This window comes from Alexandromys fortis, unplaced genomic scaffold (assembly GCF_014885135.2).
Source record: "Alexandromys fortis isolate MF-2015 unplaced genomic scaffold, M_Fortis_MF-2015_v1.1 scaffold_74, whole genome shotgun sequence".
In the NCBI taxonomy this organism is placed as follows: Eukaryota; Metazoa; Chordata; class Mammalia; order Rodentia; family Cricetidae; genus Alexandromys; species Alexandromys fortis.
Window position 1 is genome coordinate 932,359 of NW_026068008.1, and position 22,482 is coordinate 954,840.

The 22,482-nt window shown below is 37.8% G+C and overlaps 1 protein-coding gene across 5 annotated transcripts in view; it reads left to right on the forward strand.

Annotated features, from left to right (window-relative positions):
* The window catches only part of Pbx3 (PBX homeobox 3), a 193,240-nt gene that overhangs the window by 63,057 nt on the left and 107,701 nt on the right, over positions 1-22,482 (forward strand). Inside the window, exon 1 of one of the 5 annotated variants that reach the window (XM_050161699.1) lies at positions 4,275-4,343. The exons of the other annotated variants lie outside the window; for them this stretch is intronic. Coding sequence (XP_050017656.1) covers positions 4,289-4,343 — 55 coding nt within the window. The 5' untranslated portion in view covers positions 4,275-4,288. Of the gene's footprint in view, positions 1-4,274; positions 4,344-22,482 lie in introns of those variants that run through there. 5 annotated transcript variants of the gene reach the window in all.

Sequence of the window (22,482 nt, forward strand, 5' to 3'; positions counted from 1 at the left end):
TTGGTATAAATAATATTTAAAAATGGAAAACAGTCTTTTCCAAAATAAAAATTTAGTTAGACGAATGTGTTGAAATAGAAGCGGCGGCAGGGCTGCGTCCCCGGCACCCGGCCGCCCGCATGGCTAGCTTATGCCCAGAAATAATTACACGGAAACTGTATTCTTTCAAACACTGCCTGGCCCGGCTAGTTCCAGTTTCTTATTGGCTAGCTCTTACATATTGTTCTAACCCATTTCTAATATTCTGTGTAGCCCACAAGCTGGCTTACCAGGGAGGATCTTAACCTGTGTCTGTCTGGAGCGGGAGCATCATGGTGACTTCTCTACTAAGCTTCCTTTTCCCAGAATTCTCTTCTGTCTACTCCGCCTACCTAATTTTCTGTCCTATGAGGGCCGAGGCAGTTTCTTTATTATTACAAGACCCACCTCCATCATTTCCCCTTTTTCTGTTTAAACAAAAAAGAAATGCTTTAACTTTAACATAGTAAAATTACATATAACAAAACAGTTATCAATTAAGAATTACAGTTACAATATTTATATCTATTTTATCTTTTATCATAACAAAGGAAAACTATAACTATCTATTAATTTTTAACTCCATCAAAGACTCCAGAAGGATATAATATTACCTATCAAACAAGAAATAAGAAAACTCTAGAAATGACAGAGACATCTCGCCGCCTGGACAGTCACCCAAAGTTCCTCTGTACCGTTGGGGCATCCATCTTTGTTTTTTTTTTTTTTTTTTGTAAATCTCTTTAATGTCGGGCTTCCATAGCTTGGTTCTTATATCTGTCTACATCTTGTTCTATTATGATATTATTGTTTGTATTGTTTCCTACCATGTTCATTGTATACATGAGCAATTGAGAGAAGAAAAAGCAACCTGAATCTTCAAAATATTATGAAATACACCCCAGGTTGACCTTGCAGAGCCTGAGTGGCCTTCAGGAGGTACCCTCAGGAGGTGGGCACCAAGAGACCCTTTACTGCACTGGTGCAGGAAGTGCTCTTGCATCACTTTTGCCCGCTCTTCTTCTGCTCTCAATGACAGCATTGGGGCATCACCCGTGACTGTGTTATCACCAAGTTTAGTGTAGCTTCCCTTAGTTTTGGCCTCTTATTTGGGGATTTTTCTAGAAGATCCTGGAAATGTGTTTAATTTTGCATTGGAAAACACTTTTTAAACGTTAGCGGTGGGTGTCAGTTTTCAGTCAGTTAAGTTCTTGCACAGTATCTTTGAAAGAGAGAGGCGAATAGCATTAATATTAGCTCATTTCCATAGTAAGAACTTTATTTTCAGGAGAAAACTGTTGGAATTGAATATCGTAGAGAGAATGCAGTGTAGTTAATTTACGGTTTTCATTGCTCAATTCCTTCACATATATAGGATTATTTATTTGTAAAAATATTTCTTATTTTAGAATGAAAATTTATTAAAGTGCATAGTACTGGACTGGTAAGATGACTCACTGTATAAAGGAATTAAGCCTGGTGCCCTTAGTTCAGTCCCCTGAATCATAGGAGATTGACTCCTATAAGCTGTCTACACACACACACACACACACACACACACACACACATACATACACACACACAAAGTAAATGTAAAGAAAAAATTAAAATGTGTAGTCACTGTAGCTTGCCTGGATTATTCACCAATTAATGTTGGGTCATTGGAGATTAGGGGAGTTTTTACATTGAAAATATATCTTAGGAATGCTGCAGATACATGTTAGTACTGTCAGCACTAAGTCCTTAGGCAATTCAGTTTCCCGTGTGAAGAAGATCTGACTAGAAGAGATTATTCTGTCCCTCAGAAATTATGAGCGCAATTCCAACCTAACAAAATTATACCGTGCACGAAAATGTATTTGAATGAGGTATTGATTGGTTACTCTGAAATGATATCATTGGGACACATGAAACTTTTTAATTTTTGATTGTGAAATATTTCAAATACAGTTATCCATACTCCTGTTAAATTTAATGAATATTGATATTTTGCTATCTCTGCTTTAAATACTTAGTTATAAGCTGGGACTGGTGGTCTAGATCTGCAATTTCAAGTATTTGGGAGTCTATGGCAGGTTTTGCAAGTTCAAAGCCTGGCTGGGAAACTTAGACCTCATTTCAAAATTAAAAATTAAAGAAAGAAAGGTCTATGATACCTTAGCAGTAGAGTGCTTGCTTGGCATTTTTAAGGCCATAGGCTCAATTTCTAATATTGTAAACAAAAAAACATCAAGAATGATAATAAAGACAAAAATAATAAGAAAGACCCAAATTGCATGTGGTAGAGGTATTCCTTCAGACCACTGGCTTTCTTACTCATAGGAATGAAATGAGTGCCTGTCCTATAGTTGGTATATAATATTTTCATGTGCACTTCAAGTGCTTTCATGCTGTACTTAAAGCATTTTAGCATTGATATAAAAAACATGTGTGAAACATGCACATTGAATGACTTTTTATAGCCTGTTCTTTGTACTTACTATTTCCCCAAGTGTATTCAGTTTGCTACCTGTGGGTTAATTTCATTTAACTGCTATATAGTATTCCACTGTGCAGATGGGCTTCATAGTCATTGTACTGTTAAGAATGTATAGTTTTTTCAGACCTTTTGCTATCATAAGTATAGTTGGGGTCGGGAGGTAGCTTGATTGGTAGACTGCTTGCCTAGAATATGCTGTAGCTCCAGTACTGCATAAAGTGAGCATGGTGGTGCACAGTGATAACCTCAGAACCCTGGAGATCGAGGGAGGATCAGAAGCACAAGATAATCCCTGACTACATAGCGAGTTCTAGACTGACTTGGGATACATGAGATTTTGACTTACAAACAAACATGGACTAGAGAGATGGGTTGGTGGCTAGAACCTGAGCATATACAAGGAGGCTCATAACCATTTATAACTCCAGTTTCAGGTGTCTGATACCCTCTTCTGACCTCTGCAGGCACCAGGTACACACATAGTGACATACATACATGTAAGCAAAACACTCATACACATGAAATCCAAACAAACCCCACAAACACTCCCAAAGAAACACAATTGTTAGTTTTTTTATAAGGACACAAGAGAAACTCAGTTGAGAAATGACTGCATAAGATTTTTCTGTAGGCAAGTGTGTGGGGGTATTTTCTTAATTGATGATTGATGTGGGTGGGCCCAGACCACTGTGGGTAGTGCCACCTCCAGGCGGGTGGCCCTGGGTTCTACAGAAGCAGGCTGAGAGTGGCACCAGGAATAAGGCAGTAAGAAGCACTCTTCTATGGCCTCTCCTGGAGTTCATGTCATTGGGTTCCTGCCCTGACTTCCTTCATAATGGACTATAACTGTGAGCTGAAATAAACTCTTTGGTCACAGTGTTTACTACAGCAGTAGAAACCTAACTAGAACAATATTCTTGGCAGTATAGGAGAATTTCTCTAAGACAGGAAACTAGAGATAGGTTGTAGAGTATAATATCCAACTTTTCTAGGTGTTCTCAGGTAGCTTTTCAGAGTGGTTGACATCACAATTGGTACTTAAGCTGTTTGGTATAAAACATTGTTTTGGAATTACGTGTTTTTCAAGAACCAGAAGCTTAATCCACCTCCTTTCCTATATCCTTATTGTAAACTCGACTTAGGCTCCTATATATCCTCAAGTGCTATAGTTGTCAATAGTTTCAAATTTTAAACTTTGCTGACTATAAATAACTTTTATTTTGTTTTAATATTTTCGTGGGGGAGTATTTTTGATGTTAGGGATTATTTGGGGTTTTTAACAAACTGACAAAATAGATACAAACGTAATTTTGTTAAATATGTTTATATTCACTGAGCAATGATTGTAGTTTTTGACCTTCTAAATGTATGTTGTGTGAGATGTGTCTTGCCTTCTGACATCAAGACATGACATCACCACTGCTCACTTGATAAACAGGAATTTAAAAAGTCCCTAAGTCAGTTTATGATTTTGTGTAAAAGTGGCTCAAATCTTGATTAGTATTAAGTTGTACTAGATCAGACACAGTGACTTTGCATTATAGAGAAACAACTTACACATAAGAGGAAGATATTGACTGCAAGGTTTTTTCCTTCAAGGTTAAAAGTTTTATGATATATTTAGAATATTCGATGTATTCAGCTTATTAGAAGGTAAAAGGAAACACAGAATTCTAAACATGCAGATGGATATGTTTGCCTGTATTTCTATTAACGTATTTTCAAACTTTTGATTGGAGGTGAAAATCAGAAAGGTAAGTCACCTTCTTTGTTCTAGGGTGAATAGAACACATGCTTCCCGCAGTCCCCTTGGCCAGTGAGAAATGCCTTCTATCAAAACCACATGGTGAGCATGCAGCTGTGGGTGATCCCTTGAGAACTGTGTTGATTGGAGCTGGGAGTTGGGCACTGAAAGAAGAGGGAGACAGACAGGTTGTTTTAAAGAATTCTCAGCAGGCCAAAAGCTTATGTTGGAGCTGTATTACAACATTTTTTATGTAAAAAACGTAGCTTTATCAATTTTAAAGGTTTAAGGTCTTTTATTGCACAGTTGTAATAATGTATTTTCACTTTAAACTTTGAGCACCGTTTTGCATTTCATTAGTCCTTGGGCCAGAAATTTCATTTATGCACATGCTTGTCGTTCTTCTTTTTCAGGGTTGTGTTCTGAAAATAGGTCGTTTCAGAATTCATTTAGTTCCTAGAGTCCATGCAGCTGGCAAACAGCTGTCAAGTGTGTAGACAGCAACAGGAGAGAAAGTAAATTTGATGATCTAACTTAAAATTACTTTGATAGGTGTGCCGTGTTGATGATTATTTTTAGGAATTCAAATTTGGGCGGTTAAGGCAATATTTACTTTTCTAGTTAAGGGCTGCTCATATTTTTGTACCTATTGAGGTTTTGGTGTAATTTGGGTAAAAGTCTTGTTATGACAGATGACCATACACTGAATTTTAGTACTGCATCCGTTCTCTCTGCAGTTTACCTTTGGAAGCCAAACAGTCGTTATGTTTAAAGCATGAGCTATACAGCAGAAATATTTGTATTATTTTGAGAGGAATACAGTAATAGTTAATGGGAGAATTACTGAGCCCTAGTTTGAGGAGTGGTGTGGTTCTGGCGCTGCTCTGTGGCAGTGGAGCCCCAGATGCCTGGCCAAGCATCTCTTACCGACATCTGGAACCAGCTGCAATACATCACTGTCAAAAGTGCTTTCTATACATATCTGCATTTACACATTAGTTACCCACGCAGCACTCATCAAAAAAGCTGAACAGTCTTGACATGGTGTCCCTTGTGGAACTGCAAAGGTGAACTGAAGTTGGGAGGCAGTGTCTCGCGTCACTGTCTGCTGAGTCTTACAACAAGAAGCCTGATTAAAAGTGAAAGGAAAAATTTATCAGTTGCCTCAGCTCTGTAGACTTCAGTGCAATTTTTACTTTTAAAAGGGATATTTTGTATAATGTAAAACATGAAATATAGCATGAACATATACCTGCTTTTGTTAAGAAACTAGAGAAATATGTCTGAACTTTAAGTTGAAAAGAGGCAGAAATTGCTTTGTATGTATGTTTATTAGATTTTTCTGTTATTTATTTATTTTTTCATATTTATTTTTATTGAAGTGCGGGTTGGACCCAGGGTTTTAGGCATCCTGGGCAAGCGCTCTGTTGGTCATCTGTATCCTTGGCTCTTCATTGTAAAAGCGAACTGAAGTTTAGAATTAACTATGAAGAATTATAGAGAAATGTTGATAATATTTGGGTAATGAAGTTTTAAAAATACATTTATTTATTTACTGTTTTTTTGAGACAGTGTTTCTCTGTGTAACAGCTTTGGCTGTCCTGGAACTCACTTTGTAGAACAGGCTGGTCTTGAACTCACCTGCCTCTGCCTCCTGAGTGCTGGAATTAAAGGCTTGCTCCATCACTGTCCACTCAACATTTTATGTTTTATATATGAATGTTTTGCCTGCACGTATGTGTACCACATGTATATCTAGTGTCTGTGGAGGTTAGAAAAGGGCTTTGGATCCCTGGGAACTGGAGTTACAGATAGCTGTGAGTTACCATGTGAGTGCTGGGAATTGAACCCATGCCCCTCACCTAGAGGAGCAGCCAGTACTCTAGCTCTGTGGTTAGTGAAGTTTAATTAAAAACAATGCAAAATTTCAAATGTGTGGCCCTCTTTGTGTTCATTGGGGTAGCAATGTTTGCACGTACTCACTTTCAAAGAGGTGAATGATAAGAAAGGAGTAGTTATTTATAGGTGGTTTGTATTTGCATATTAGTGGATTTCAAAACGAAACGTGTTTTGACAGAAAATAAACACAGTTTTTATACAAAGAACCATTCAGGCGCCTTTGCTATTCTTTTAAACTAACACTATTTAGTACTAATGATGATGTTTGCTGTGGTCCTTGTGTCCTAGACACTTTGTCTGCCCTATGTGTGTTGTCCCAGGCAGACTGAATAAATGGAAGGTTTCTTCCCTCATCTCCCAGAAAAAGATGTGCTTGACAAGGTCCGCCCTCTTGTCCAGATCCACTGCACTCAGCTTTCTGTCTAGAAAGCTGACTCTAGAGCTCACAGGGTTCTGTTTTCTTAACCAGTTTGTATGTTTAACCTTTTATTATAAAAGTTTTCTATACACAGAGCAGAGAATACTGTGACCTCCTTTTCACCACCCAGCTTTAAACACCTTCATTCTATATTTGCTTCATATCTTACATATAACTTTTTCTTTCCTGAATATTGTATCTGCTCTGAGCTGGGCGGTGGAGGCACATGCTTAAAGGCACTGGGGAGTCAGAGGCCAGCATGGTCTACTAAACGAGTTCTAGGATAGCCAGGACTGTTACACAAAGAAAGCCTGTCTCAGAAAACAAAAAACCAAACCAAACCAACCAACCAACAACAACTAAAAGACCTGCTCTGACACACCAAGTCATTTCATCCTTATATATGTAAGTCTGTATTACAAACAAGACATTCTTTTTTTTAATTAATTAATTTATTTATTAAAGATTTCTGTCTCTTCCCCACCGCCGCCTCCCCTTTCCCTCCCCCTCCCCCAATCAATTCCCCCTCCCTCGTCAGCCCAAAAAGCAATCAGGGTTCTCTGCCCTGTGGGAAGTCCAAGGACCACCCACCTCCATCCAGGTCTAGTAAGGTGAGCATCCACGAAACTGCCTAGGCTCCCACGAAACCAATAGGTCCAGTAGAATCAAAAACACGTTGCCATTGTTCTTGAGGTCTCAGTAGTCCTCCTTGTCCGCTATGTTCAGCGAGACCGGTTTTGACCCAGGCTTTTTCAGACCCAGGCCAGCTGGCCTTGGTGAGTTCCTGATAGAACATCCCCATTGTCTCAGTGTATGGGTGCACCCCTCGCGGTCCTGAGTTCCTTGCTTGTGCTCTCTCTCCTTCTGCTCCTGATTTGGACCTTGAGATTTCAGTCCGGTGCTCCAATGTGGGTCTCTGTCTCCTTTCATCGCCTGATGAAGATTAATATTCAGGAGGATGCCTATATGATTTTCTTTGGGTTCTCCTTCTAATTTAGCTTCTCTAAGAACCCGAATTATAGGTTCAATGTCCTTTATTTATGGCTAGAAACCAAATATTCTTTAAGACAGTTTTACTGCCACATCTTACCAAGTTAACAAAACTTCAGTTAGCAACACCTTCTTAATTTCTAATATGTGAAGCCTGTTTAGATTTGTTGATTGCCTAAAATATGAATTTTCTGGGGGAGTTATGAATTGTTTGAATCAGGTTCCAAGCAGGAGTACTGCTGTGTTTGGTTGGGATGACGGTTGAATGTCTCCTCATTTCTTCCCCTCTGTTTCTACATGCCACTAACAAACTCAGAATCACTATGCTATTGAGTGTACTGTACTCTGGATTTTGCTGATTATTTACCTGTTGTATTATTTTTTCTGAATCTGGATTAGATTTATTTTGCATCAAACCACCCTTGATTTTTTTTTTTTTTTGCCAAAACAATACTTAAGCAACCACTTTTTAGTACTAGTGATGATGTTTTCTGCGTAGTAAATTTGCTCCTCATTTTACCATCTGAGTTTTACCATACATGGATGGTCAGTACTTGAATTAAATGAATTTCTTAGGAGTTGAAAGATGGCAATTTCTAATTTTTTCCTGCTTTTATTAGCCAGAACTGTGTGTGTGTGTGTGTGTGTGTGTGTGTGCGTGTGTGTGTGTGTTTGTTTCCAGAAAGGGTTTCTCTATGTAAACAGTCCTGGCTATCTTGGAACTCACTTTGTAAACCAGGCTGGCCTTGAACTTACAGAGATCCACCTGCCTCTCCCTCCCCTAGTGCTGGGATTTAAGGCATGCACCACCACAGTCTTTAATGGTTAAGTTGATGGACTAGAACCTTTTTGTTTTTTAAAGATAAAATCTCACTGTGTGTCGATGGCTGGGTTGGAACTTACTGTTGACTTGGCTGTCCTTGAGCTCACAGAAATCAGATTGCCTCCTAAGTGCTGGGAATAAAGGTGTACACTTTCCTGCCAAAATGGCTAGAATTAAAAAAAAAATCTTATTACATATACGTAGGAACTGGAGCAATGGCTCAGTAGTTAAGAGCACTGGCTGCTTTTCCAGAGGTCCTGAGTTCAGTTTCCAGCCAACTATATGGTGGCTCACAATCATCTATAATGGGATCTGATACCCTATTTTGGCCTTCAGGTGTGCATACAGATAGAGCCACTCATAAACATAAAAAATAAATCTTTTAAAAGTTAAAAGAATTCCATGTATGTCTAGAGTATACTTTGATCATATCCAGCATTCACTCCCTGCCTTTGACTTCTTCTGTTATCAGAACTCTGACCTTATTCCATTCACTAGGACTGTTTGGTTATGCTGAAATACAGTTCATCAGTATAGAATGTGTAACTCTTTGCCTTTAATTATCAATTTCCAGAGTGATGAAGCGGGGCCTCAGTAGTCTCCAGTGATGCACATAATGGTTAATTTGTTTCCTGTTTTTCTTTTGTGTTTGATTGAAGCCTTTCTTTGAGAGAGAGAGAGAGAGAGAGAGAGAGAGACAGACAGACAGACAGACAGACAGACAGACAGAGACAATGACAGTTGTGTGTTTTGTCAGATATTTTACTTTTTGATTCTGAAATTGTACCATGTCTGTCTAGCGGGGTTCCCTTTCACACTAGCTCCCGTGTCCATCCCTTTGGCAAGATCCCATTACTAGCTTTATAGTCGCTTGAGTTCTGCTGTAACAAACTGTGTCAGGCTTACTTTGGACTGCTTGCACCAGACGTGAGACTAAACTCAGAAAGATATATAAAGACCATACTACAGGCCTTAAAGGTACTTACTGTTGCTACTAAAGGTACTTACCACTATTACCATAATTCTTGCAATATAAAAAATTATTACTACTTTTATTTTCTGAAAAAAGACAAATATAGTTCACATTGATAGTTATAATTCCAAGTTAAGATTACAAAGTTTGTCTATTAGCTTTTATGCTTTTGTCCTTTTTATGTTAAAAATTTCATTCCTAATAAATTACTATACTTTTCTACTTTGCACTATATTATATCTAAGATGGCTTCAATATAATAGACTATTATTGGAAGTTAAATCTTGCTTTGTAGTTTTTGTGGTAAGATATAGAGACCATTTATTTTTTGTTGACCATGTACAAACTACAGTACTCTGAAGTCAGATTAATAGTTAAATCACTTTGTTTTCAGATTTTTTTTGAATAATCAGTATTATTTTCTCACAGAGGTGCATCTTGAAAGGTGTCATTCCTGTCTCAACAGTTATCCTCAGACGCGTTGCTCAGGGTCCTTTTCCTTCTGGGTGTGTTCTCAGTGTGAGTTTTGGGGTCTGTGTTTGTGAGGGCTCACTGGACTTCTACCACTGGTGGGTTCAACTGTTCACTCGGGTGTGGTGATGATCTCTTGCTACTTTCTTTTGTAAAAAAAAGAATGCCATCTCTAGTTTTATTCTCAGGTTTACTGCCTGGTTTTGTGGGAGAATTTGATGAGATTAGAAAAAACTCCATGCTGTTATATTCTCCCAGGATCTGCATTGCTGCAGCTATCAGCTACTGTGTGTGTTAACTCTGATGTTACAGCATACACATTGACGTAAGGAATGTAGTCTTTGAGATTTATCTTGGATGCTTCTTATTGAAATATGATCAGGGGAAGGAGAAAGTATGGAGTTACTACAGAATTTCTGTAATGTAAAAAAGTAATACACCACTGTGAGTTTATACTGCTCTAATTCTATGCTAGAAAACTTAAGAATCAGCGATGCTAACTGCCTTGCCTGAGTTCAGATCACAAATGCAGAGCAGTCCAACTGAAGTCTGGTCCCTTCCTGTTTCTGCCCTGTTCACCTTCTAGTACATTTTTGTAGGTGACTTGTAGAGTATTTTAAAGCAAAAAGTTTTGGACTAGGGGCAAAAGACACAAATCAACCTTTTCTAAGTCCAGATTAGTACATAGGATAACATCTCTATACAAGGTATTAAGGGATTTGGATTTGTGAAGCTATAGTGTAAAATATAGAGACTATTGATGGTGTAAATTGAATGATAGTTAAAAATGAATGAATTAGAACTGTGGCTGCTGTAGAGTACACGTTAATCCCGGGAGTTCAGGTCGGACCAGAATGGCACTGTATGACTCAGGCGTGGTCTTCCTGCTTTCTGCACTTATCAGTGTTAAATCAGAACTCTTGCGTGTCACGCCACCTCTCTCATCTTACCATTGCCCCATGTAGCAGTGTTGTATGTAAAAAAGTGCAGGTTCATGCAGATTTAGGCTCATAGTTGCTAGAGATAAGGCTTGTGTGGGAATGTTGATCAAAAGAAAATAAGGCAAATGTCTTCCACTTCCAGTCCACCTCTGTTTGTGAGGCCAGTTTCAGCAGGGAAGTGACAACGCTTCCCTTCGTCATTGTCACATGTCATGGCAGTTTATGTTTTGCTCGGCTTAGCTTTTTACATACTGGCTTAAGCAAGATGTATTAGCATACTTGAACAGGTCATGCCTTTAAAGTGGGTATTTTTTTTACAACTTTTAGCATATTCACAAAATCATGTTCTCATCACAAATCTGCATTTTATACATCTTTATAGCTCCCAGACGGAACCCTATGTTCATCAGCAGTCACTCTCTGTCTGCTCTTAGCTCTCATCTCCACACAGTCCTAGGCAATCACTGCTTTATTGTTTCTATGGAGTTGCCTGATCCTGCCACTTCATAGCTTGCACTCACACAGTGTATGGCCTTTCTGTTGGCTTCCTTTGCTTAGCAGTGTTTCCATTGGTTGATGCTTATTCTTTTACTATTTGATGGATAGTTGGGTCAATATTTATGCATACATTTTTGTATGGACACCTTTTCAGCTTTCCAAATTGAATTCCTGGGTCCTATGAAGGCTTTAATACTTAATCTCCAATAAACTGACACGTTTTCCAAAATGACTGTGCCATTTTATAATCCTATCTGTACCACATGAAGGTTCCAATTTCAGTTTAGCTGAAACAGTCTCATCGAATGGATAAACGTTACTTGCTTTTTTCTTCTATTGCATGTGCAGCAGTGTGTCTAACTGATAAGTGTGCTGCCTTCAAAGACAATACAATTAAATACCAGGGCAGTCAGTAAATAAAATAGGAAAATGTGAGAGGCTGCCTAGCCTATGGCAGGCTTGAGAAAGAAAGGTCAGGGAAAGTTTCTCTGGGTGAAAAAGGTTTGAGCTGAAACTGAGAAATGTAGCTGGAGAGGTGGAGTAAAACCTCTCACAAAGTTTACCTTCTCCACTCTTTTAAAAAAGGTTAGTTTTCATTTTAAATTATGTGTGTTTCTGTACACATGAGTGCAGTGCCTGTAGAGGTCAGAAGAGGGTGTCAGCTCTTTTGGATCTTTAGTTATAGGAGGTTGTGATGGAACTAACGTGTGCCGGCAACTGAACTGTGGTCCTCTGTATGAGCAGCACATGCTCTTAATCTCAGCCATCTCTCCAGCCCCCATTTTCATACATTTAAAAGTATATTTCTGGTGGGATACTAAGACCTACTTTTAATCAATTGCTTTTTACTTAAATTGCTTTTTACATCAATTGCTTTTACTTAAAAATTTTCAACTGTTTTATGTGTGTGAATGTTTTGCCTACATGTGCATAATGCGCATGCCTGGTTCCAACTAGGTCAAAAGAGGGTATGGGTTTCCTGGAGTTTCAGACAGTTGTGAGCAGCCATGTGAGTGCTGGGAATCAAACCTGGGTCCTCTGCAAGAACAGCCAGTGCTCTTAACTGCTGAACATACTTCTCAGTCCCTGTTTTTAGTTTTGTGTTCCTCCCTCCCTCCCTCCCTCCCTCTCTTTCTTTTGTGTGTGTGTGTTTGTGCATGCACTCAATTGTGTGTGATCAAATCACTAGGATTAGCATGGCCNCCCCCCCCCCCCAGTGTGTGTTTATGTGTATCTGTAAGTATTTATATCTTTGTGCCTGTTTTCTGTTAGGATTTTTGTTAATTATTCATGGTAGTCTATATTCCAGATCCAACAATAAAACACTGGCAAAGCATATAAAACCCAGTAAAAGGCAATACAAATAACTTTGACTTGTGTGTTAAAAGGTTCACCCTTACGTAAAATAAGATAAAAATCAGACCATTTATGGAGTGCTTGCTGTATATCAACTTTAATTCTAGGCATATCATATCTATCAATTCACCAAATTTCATTAACTAATTTATTAATTAACCTATCTATTCATTTTGTAACAGGACTTCACTGTGTATCACTGGCTGGCTGGAACTTACTATGTAGATCAGGCTGGCCTTGAACTCACAGGCACCTGTAATTTTGACAAGAACGTTTGACATGGGAGTAGAAGTTGACTTGGGAGGAAGTGGAGCCAGAGAAGTCAAATGATTTCTAAGTTAAATGATATCCATCTCCATGCCAAGGGCAGAACCTGGTTCTTGTAGAATACTGGCTCTTAATCACTTATATGCTTCTGACTCTCAAGAATCGGAAGGAAAACAAGTCAGTCAAATCAGCAATTCTCCAGAAGTGTGACAGTGTCAGCCTGGCAATTTACATGTGCTCCACTTCTGTAATCCAACACTCAGGAGGCAGAAACAGGAAGATCACATGACTCAGACCTTTTCTTAAGCAAACAGAAATTAACAAGTCAAAAATAGTCACTGGTGTATAAACAGAGACCACTTTTGTTTCCCAGTCACCCTGATCCTAATAATCACATAGAAACTGTATTAATTACAACACTGTTTGGCCTGTGGCTTAGCCTAGTCCTAGCTAGCTCTTACATCTTAAATTAAACCATTTCTGTTAATGTATGTATCATCACAAGGCTGTGGCTTATGGGTAATGTTCTGGCATCTTTCTCCTTCAACAGCTACATGGCATCTATCTGACTGACCTTGGCTTCTGTCTCCCTACATTCAGTTCAGCTTTTTCACTTAGCTATATTCTGCTCTGCCATAGGCCAAAGCATCTTAAACATATTCATAACGTGCAGAGGGGAATCCCACATCACTGGTGGGAATGCGAATTGTTAAGACCTTTCTTTTAGGGAAGTTTGGCAATACCTAGCAAAATTTTAGATGCCTGTAACCTTTGATCTTGATGAAGTTTAACCTTCATATTTTGTTGCATCTGAGAAATGTTAATATTTTTTGAGATATTTGTAACATTGGTTATAAGAGTGTAAAATTGGTTATATTTTAAATGTTCTTTAGCTGGGGGTTGGCTAAATAAATGATGGTGTTCCTAATCATGATGGTGACCCAATGGAAAGGAGGCACTACATGCACCAGTATAGAGCCAGTTTCCAGAAAATGGCACAGACAATAGCATGTATGTTATTCAGGAACAAAGCAGGGGGATGATCATCACTAAAGAAGTCACCTTCAGAGGGATACATAGTCCATGTGACACTATTGGCCTCTATCAATACCTGCATGCATGTAAGACAATCAAGCTCACACATATACCCATAAGTAAAATTTAGAAAAGTGGATTGCACTTAAATTCAGAACATCTGTGACACACTCAAGTCAAAAGAATGAGTAAATTAAATTAAAGTCTTTTATAGGGCACTTCAATTAGAATGAGATTCGAAAGAGAGCTGTGTCTGATGACACATATCTTAATCCTAGCACTCAGGAGGCTGAGACAGGAGGATCAAGAGTTTAAACCAGCCTGAGCTATATAACCAGAGCTTATCTCTGCAGAACATAACAAAACAAATGTGGTAGTTGAATGGGGGTAATGTGTGTTTCTGTTTGCCTTTACCTTCGTGTCAAACTTTATGTAGTCGAATGCATTGATGAGAAATACACACTGGCACTCCTGCAGTGAAGCAGGTGCTCAGCAAGTGCAAACTTTATTGTTCTTTGTTTGCCAAAAGATGAGGCTGAGAATAATTCTTGGGAAATGAGATTATAGAAAATGAAGGAAGGACTGGAATTGGAGGCAAGCACTACTTACCACTTAGATGTGAACAGCAGTTGTGCTGGATGAAGTGAAATAACTTCTTCATAGTGAATGCTAGAGAGATTTAATGTGGGCCAAAGAGAGACAAAAACCCAGATTTATGGAGAGGTTACAGTGGGAAAGCCAGGGAGCACGTAAGTTCTGCTGAGTCTGGGTAGTTGAGAGATATTTGAACGTCAGTTTTGGATGACAGTAGAACATCAAATAAACGTTGTCTGGACAATAAGAAGTAAAAAACAAGGATGGGGAGAAAAAGAGTTGAGGTTGGTGTGTGATGCTTAGGTGTTCTAAGACCTTCCCGTGGACTTTCCATGTTGGAATTGAGCTAATAAACTCCTGACATCTCATGCATTCACACTCCATTTTGAAGTATTTTGCTAACATAGAATTCCTAGTGTAAAGCAAAGGCTCCACAGTGTTCTGTAATCTGTCAGTTGTGTGCTGCTCATTTCTGGGCTGTGGGGAGCAGTTTGGACAGTGGGCCATTTAGATGACTCTGTAAATAAGAGCATCAGCAGACGGATTGTTTTTCTGCTGTTTGTGTTCACAGGTCTGGCCTTTGGTCTTTTATCTTAAGTAGTTAAGAAAATCCTGAAGATAAATAATTGCCACTTGTCTTCTATTATGCTGGTTTTAAACTGTCTTCAAGGAAATTTTACTGTAGATGGAGACAACTTTGCAATAGAAAAATATTTCCAGGATAGAGGATATGCATGCATGGTGTATATGTGTGTTAGTGTGTATGTGTGCATATATGTGTGTTCATGTATATACAGTGATTCTCAACCTGGATATGGGGTCACATATTAGATATTCTGCATATCAGATATTTGTATTACAATTCATAACAGTAGCAAAATTACAGTTATGAAGTAGCAACAAAATAATTTTATGGTTGGGCTCACAACATGAGGGCTGTATTAAAGGAGCTCAGCATTAGGAAGGTTGAAAACCACTGATATGTGTGTGTGTATGTGTATATGTGTAAATGGTATGCATGTATGTGTACATACAAGTGTGTGTCTATGTCTGTATGCATGTATATGTGTGCATGTATGTGTACATACAAGTGTGTTCATGTCTGTGTACATGTGAATTTATCTATATGTAGGTGTAGGCCCACATGCACACATTTGCATGTTTTGCATTGGCAATGTGTCTGTTTTGCTTCCAGTGCCACTTTCCATGGCTTTGTTTAGAAGTTCTCTGGCCAAATGCAAACACTGCTCTTCCTCACGCATTGACTTTTCACTAGTCTGCAGTATGAGCAACAGATAACATCATTTTCCTGACCTTTCCTGTGTGGCTTTTTATATTATGACTCGTGTTTGCTACCAGAGGTTTATTAGTGACTCCTAATATGTATATGATTTCTTAGCAATAGCTAAACCTTTGAATGATACTTTTTCATCTTTTAAGAGAAATGGCCACTTTTAAAAAACTCTGACATTGTTAGTACATTGTAATTTTGTAGGACTAATTATCTATATCTTTCAACATTGAGTTTTCTTTTTACTTAAAGCATGTATGAAAAACTGTATTTTTGTCACCTTTGGGAGGTTATATGTATGTGTGAGTTCATAGGCAGAGACTGTAAATATTTATATTGCAGGGCTATTTCTTTGTCCTTCCTTTCTTTTGTATCTCATTCTGATTGAATTGCTATGAAAGGGACATTTTGAATGGAGTCTGAGTCAGCTTTGAACCAATCTGTCTCCTTTGTGGAATCTCTGCAGAAGTTGTTCCAGGTGTTTCTGTTTTGTTATTGTATCCAGAGAGTTGCAAACCTTTTGATTTCTGTCATTTAATCGAGCCGATTTTTCTGGAGCTTCTAAATATATTATTGCTTAGAGACTGTGATAGCCTTTGCATGCATCCACTAAAGTAAGTAATTTTTATTTTTCAGTTGAAGATACTAATGTCCAGAGAGGTCTAATGAATTGTCCCAGGTCACAGAGTCATTGAGCAGTTGGGTTTAGACTAGTTACCAAGTTCCCTCTGATTCATAAACCCCATAGCTTAAGATCCTAAATTATTGGAATAATTAAGTGAATGCAGGTCAGTTATTCTCTGTGACAAGGTTTTAAAAAGGAGCCTTGGCAGTGCTTGGGTTTGAGAAGGGAAGAGAGCAACTGTAGACAGTTCTCGTGCTAATCCAGCACCCCTAGTTACTGTGCTCTTTCACTGGGAGGCACTAGTGGCATGGCCAGGTTTTATATACATAAATATCCTGTTTAAACAGGATATTTATAACCGTTCTACTTTTCTTCCTCTTTCCTGTGCCATCCCTGGGATCTTGCCTCCATGTGTATGTGACAGGGGAGACAGGAAAAGAGAACTCTCCCGCATATGGCTCTACTGTTGCATGCTTTGTTTTGGTCTTGAGCTTGCAGGGCCTGTCAAACCTGGGACCAGCTTTTGTTTAGAATGCTATCGAAAGGGATGTGCCTACTTAATTGTAGGCAAAATTGCTTGTCCTAATAAAAAGAGTCCAGGGAGTGTAAGCGGATCTATCAACTGTTATGGATATTGAAGTTTATTTCAGAAGCATGCTGCAGTAAACTGCTGTATTGGTTTAATGTTTAGCTCTTTAGCCAAAAGAAGTAGAAATAGTTTGACCTTATGGTCTTTTAAAAAAATCAATCAATCAATCAATCAATAAATCAATTATTTTTGAAAGAACCATTCACTGTGTATACCAGGCTGGCCTTGAACCTGGGATGATCATTCCGCCTGCCTCCTGAGAGTGCATTCCATGCGCTTCCACACATGGTGACTTCTACATTTTCACTGTAGTCGTCTCAGAGGTGTAAATTAAGAGTTGGGATCAGGATGATCTTATGAGATGTTGATAATTCATGGAGGGTACATTTTCTTATAGTGTATCTCTAGTTTTGAAGACTTTCATTTATACCTTTGTGTTTTGATCATGTGTAATTTATCTTTTGCCTTTAAATGATGAAGTAGCTGACCTCCTTAAGATAGGGGTTAGAAATATAAGCCAATATATTACTTTCAAAAGTTGTTTCAGTTAGTTTTCCTCTTGCTCGCTCTTCTCTTTCAGGCCTTCATACAGAAGCTAAACATCAGTTCAGTTGACAACTTCACTCAGTTCCAGGCAACAGTGGCTATGATCTGGCCTGTAGAGACAGTGAATCCATCCTGGCTCTGACACCCGACTTTATTGTAAAACACACTTGTGTTGACATCGTATCAGTTTTCTGAACGATTACATGCATAAAAGAATTCACCCTTTGCATCCAGTCTCTCTCAGCCTTGCAGTGAGGAGAGATCCACACACCCAGGGTTTTAATATTGCATTTAATGTTGTCTAGTAAAAAAAACAAAAAACTGTCTCTTCAGTTCTCTTAAAAAAACGTTTTTCAAGAGGTACTTAGCAGAACTTGTCAACTTAATGGTGCTCACTGGAAGGAGGACCAGTATTTGGCCAGAGCAGCTGAAGTTTAAGGTAGACGAGGCCAATAGTACCCAATATCATGGGATGAGTTGTACCAAGTTCTTTTGCATGCAAACTGCCATTTGGAGCCTGCCTTATCCTGCGGGATTTTGTGGACTTTGCCTCCCACTTGACTTGTGATTGGACTGTTTTATTGCTGATGTTTTATGTATTCCTTGTTTTATGTATATCAGAACCTGATAGATTTTTATTTAGAATTTGTTTAAAATATGATACAAATCTTCATCTCTGTTTTATAGGGAAAAGAGTTTATCTTGTGCACAAAACCGATAAAAAAATTTCCATTTTTATGTCAACTCTGACTTTGTACTGAGTTTTATTGCAGCTATCCTTGGCTTTCGTGATAAGGCAATTGGATATTTTCACTTTTTGGTATTGTTTGATTGACTTGTTTTCCTAATTCTAAAATATTAAGGACCCCTACCCCCAATTCTCTGTAAATGCTAGCCTGAAGTACTGCAGACATAATTGGGGGCATTTAATAAGGTTTTCATGTTACTTAGTCCTACTGTTCTGAGCCTGTCCATTGGGAATTTTATTTGTCCATAAAAGATTGACATTCTAACATGGAATGATTGCAAATTTTGTTTATAAACTAATATCATAAATGTTTCCATTTGATTACTTAAATGTGGATTTGTAATTTACATAAGATTTTAAAAGGACTGGTTCTCAAGGCTGAAGATATATATGTTAATTAATTCTTACCTTTATTATTTTTTTGGTCTGGTATGATCCTATGGGGCATACAGAGAATTTTAAAGAGGATTTTTCTATTCTCTGTATTTCCTAAACACTGTGGACAGAATAAGGTTGAAAGAGAGAGAGAAAATTGCAAACATACTCTGACTTTCCATCGGCTGGATGCACATTATCTTTATCTTTATTTATTAATAAAAGACGGAATGCCTTGGAAAACAAAAGGTTTTAATGGCCGGTGCTTGGTATCCTTGACAACAGTCCCGAAAGAATATTACATTAGGGCACCAGAGAACTTTTAAAAATAAGTAATGGAATTCCGTCTCTGTTATGCTTTTAGTAGTCATTTCGGCCATGGTGCAGCGAGGTCATAAGCTGAGCTCAGTGAAGGGAGCCAGAACATGAAATGATGCTGAGAGAACGTCTGGGAGATGAGAGGTACAGAATTACAAGCGAAAGTGCAGGCCTGCTGAGGCAATTACAGCTTAATGGGGTCATTTGGAAGGCAATTGCCAGGGGTTAATGTAGTATGGAGAGATGAGGTGAGATTGAAGTGAAATTTGGGGCTGGAAATGTGTTAAGATGAAAGATCAGAGAGCAGCAAAATCTGCAGTGTGAAGGTTTATAACATGCAAAGATCTGAGGAAATGTAAAAAATAGTACCCAGATGTTTTCTTAAAAAGTGACTCAGATTTTAGAAAATGCAATTTCTACATTTAAAAAACCCTTTTTATAAAAAAGATTTCCAGTTAGAAAAAGCAGATGAAATATAAAGAACCTGTTTTAAAGAAGTTTTTTTTATTATAATTTATAATGTTTCTTCTTATTTTAGATTCACAGTGAATACATTGTTAACACTGGTAAACAGTGTCTAGATACTTGACTGTCTCATGTAACAGAATGCTGCCCTTTCCTAAGATTTTTGTGCTTAAAAATGAAAAACTAAGGAAAATTTCTAGGTGTACATATTTTGATATATTTGTAATGGATTCATCACATTATCTTTTCAGGCATTAAAATATACTATATAAAATGTCAAAATATTACCAGAAGGTAAGCCAGCATTCTTTGAGAGGGTATTTTGGTTCTGAAAAGTATGCTTAAATATTACAGGTGTTTAAATTAAAAATGTCAAAGCATGAAGGCATAATGGAAGTAATCATTTTTACATAGTTTTAAGCAGTACATGGTTTGAAAAAGCTTTGCATGCCAGACTATTGTGAATGACTGGAGTTCATAAGAATTCAGAGGACAAAAGAGCTCATTATGCTTTGTTACCTCAGCTAGTTCATTACCTTAATTGCTGAGCGTAATCCAGTCTTGGAAGAAAACTCTGGGGCTTTAAGAAGATCAACACGGGCACCTTATGGCACAGAAAATGGAAACCTTTTCCCGTGCCGCTGCTACTCCAGCACACTAAACCTTGATCAAAGGCTGAACTTTGTCTAAGGTCGGCCATGTGAACATCCCTGGAGCAGCACCATTCACTGAACCGTAATGAAGTTTAGTAGGTTCAGCACCATTTCTCTCTGACTGTGACCGTCCTGGATCACTGGCTAGCAATAGCATATTATCAGCCCTTCACATAGGTGAGGTTTAAACATAGTTATGGTTAGTAGCATAATCAGTTTAAAAAAAAAAAACAAACCTGTTCCTTGCATATTACGGAAACTGTGCAAACTACCGTTACTATCTAACTGCCTTAGTTGAGAAGTAGGATGTGGTGGTTTCTTTTTCAATCCATTTAAAGGAATCCCTTGCCACGTTCTCTGAACATAGATCTTTTAGGAAACCATGCAAATTCCCTACCAGTCGGTTTTTCCACAGAGTCTTTACTGTGAAATTTGAGTACAGCTGCAGAATGAGAGGCTCATTGGAAGCATTTTTACTTACGTTTTTATTTTCTCACCTGGGCAATGTGGATTTTGAAGGTAGTTTCCCCTTATAGAATGTATATAGTTGCATATGTTAAGCTTTGAAAAAATACACTAAGACAGAAAATATGACCTTTAAAAACATGGTTGAGTTGCATTCATTTTATAACCATCAAAGCAACTCTGTACTGTTGTAAGGTAGAAAAATCAATGATGCAATCTTTTTCCTTTTGCCTCGTGCAATCCGTAATTGAAATGGAAAATCAAATGAACGGCTAACAGATAATTGTTTTATCAATATTCCCTGCCTGCCCTACAAGGGTCAGCATAGAATGATCATGAGCCAGGGATATGATGAGGACAAAATGTGAAATTGAACAGCAAGGAGGCAATAAATCAGCCTTGACAAGAAAGAGTGACCAGCATGTAGCTGTTGTAGGCAGCTCTGGGGACAGCTGATGTCTCAGGTGTCTGCCCTGATTTTAAAATGTGTGTATATAATATTTGGAGCATTGCCATTGTTAAGCCTGGCTATTTCTGGGTTACAGTGGCATAACACAATATTCTTCATAAGAAAACATGAATGAATAGTAGAACTATAATTTATATTAAATGAAAATGTTGAAATCCATTTCTATAGACACAGATATTTTGTGTTGGTGTAGTTAAAAAAAAATAAATGTGTTAAGTAGTGTTTGCCTGCACTGTTGCCATCAACAGTGACTGCAGAGACTGCTTTATCTGAATTAGTGTTTTCTAAATGTAACCAATAAAGCTTATGAAAATAAATAGTAATTCTCCTTTCAGCGTTGAGAGGATTTCAGTGATTGACAGCATCATTTAGGAAAGAAGGCCTAAAGAAAAACAATGGGTCATCTGCCTAGGATTTCTTTAATTTTTTTTGTTTTTCCTGTCCTTTAGAAATTATTGTTTGACAGAGAAATATGAGTGTAAATATTCAGCAATAATACATAACGTGTAGGCCTGGATAAAGATTGCTGTTGTGTTCATGTTGGTGCTATATAATTTTGTATATCCTCAGAACACTTGCTGAGAGTTAAGTATATTCATAGAAGACATAATGTTGCTAATAAAGGTATAAAGAAATGTACACACTGTTTATAGGAGTGTATAATAGTACATTTTAGAAATTGTATTCATAAAGCCTTAGATTTATTATAAGATATTTTATAGATTAATACTGAAGTATCAAGGATGTTTGTAAAGAGATATACATACATGTGTAGTATATACGTATATACATATACATGTGTATATGATCACAGTAGCAACATCATCTGTCTTTCTTCCTGTGTTAAATTTTGACTAATGTGAATTTTGAGTTTTGTCACAGAAGATAGAACATTAGATCCCTAAACCTTCATGACCAATGATGTCCTTCTTTGCCTTTCTCCTTTTCATATCATTAGAAGAAAATCCAAAATATGTTATTTTCTCTGTTTTGTTTGTTTGTTTGTTTTGAGACAGGGTTTTATTATGTAACCCTGGCTGGCCTGGAACTCACTATGGAGGCCAGGTTGGCCTCAAATTCACATAAATAGGTCTGTCTCTTGAGTGCTGGGATTCAAGGCACACATTACCATGTCTGACTTCCCTTGTCATGTTTTAATAAGTACTCCTAAGAAAGCAAGTTTAAAGAAGCACCATAATTTTGTCATGAATCCATTATTATACCAATATATTAGCAATAATTACTTGATATTACTTATCCATATATTTTGGGTTGGCATGAAAACAAAATATGTCCATTGCAATTGACTTCTACATTTTAGTCTTTTTAAACTTACATCCTTTTACCCATGTTCTCTTTCACTTGCTTTTTATTATTGTTGAACAAGCTGTCATATTTGTCCTGTAGTTTCACACTTTATAGACTTCTCATG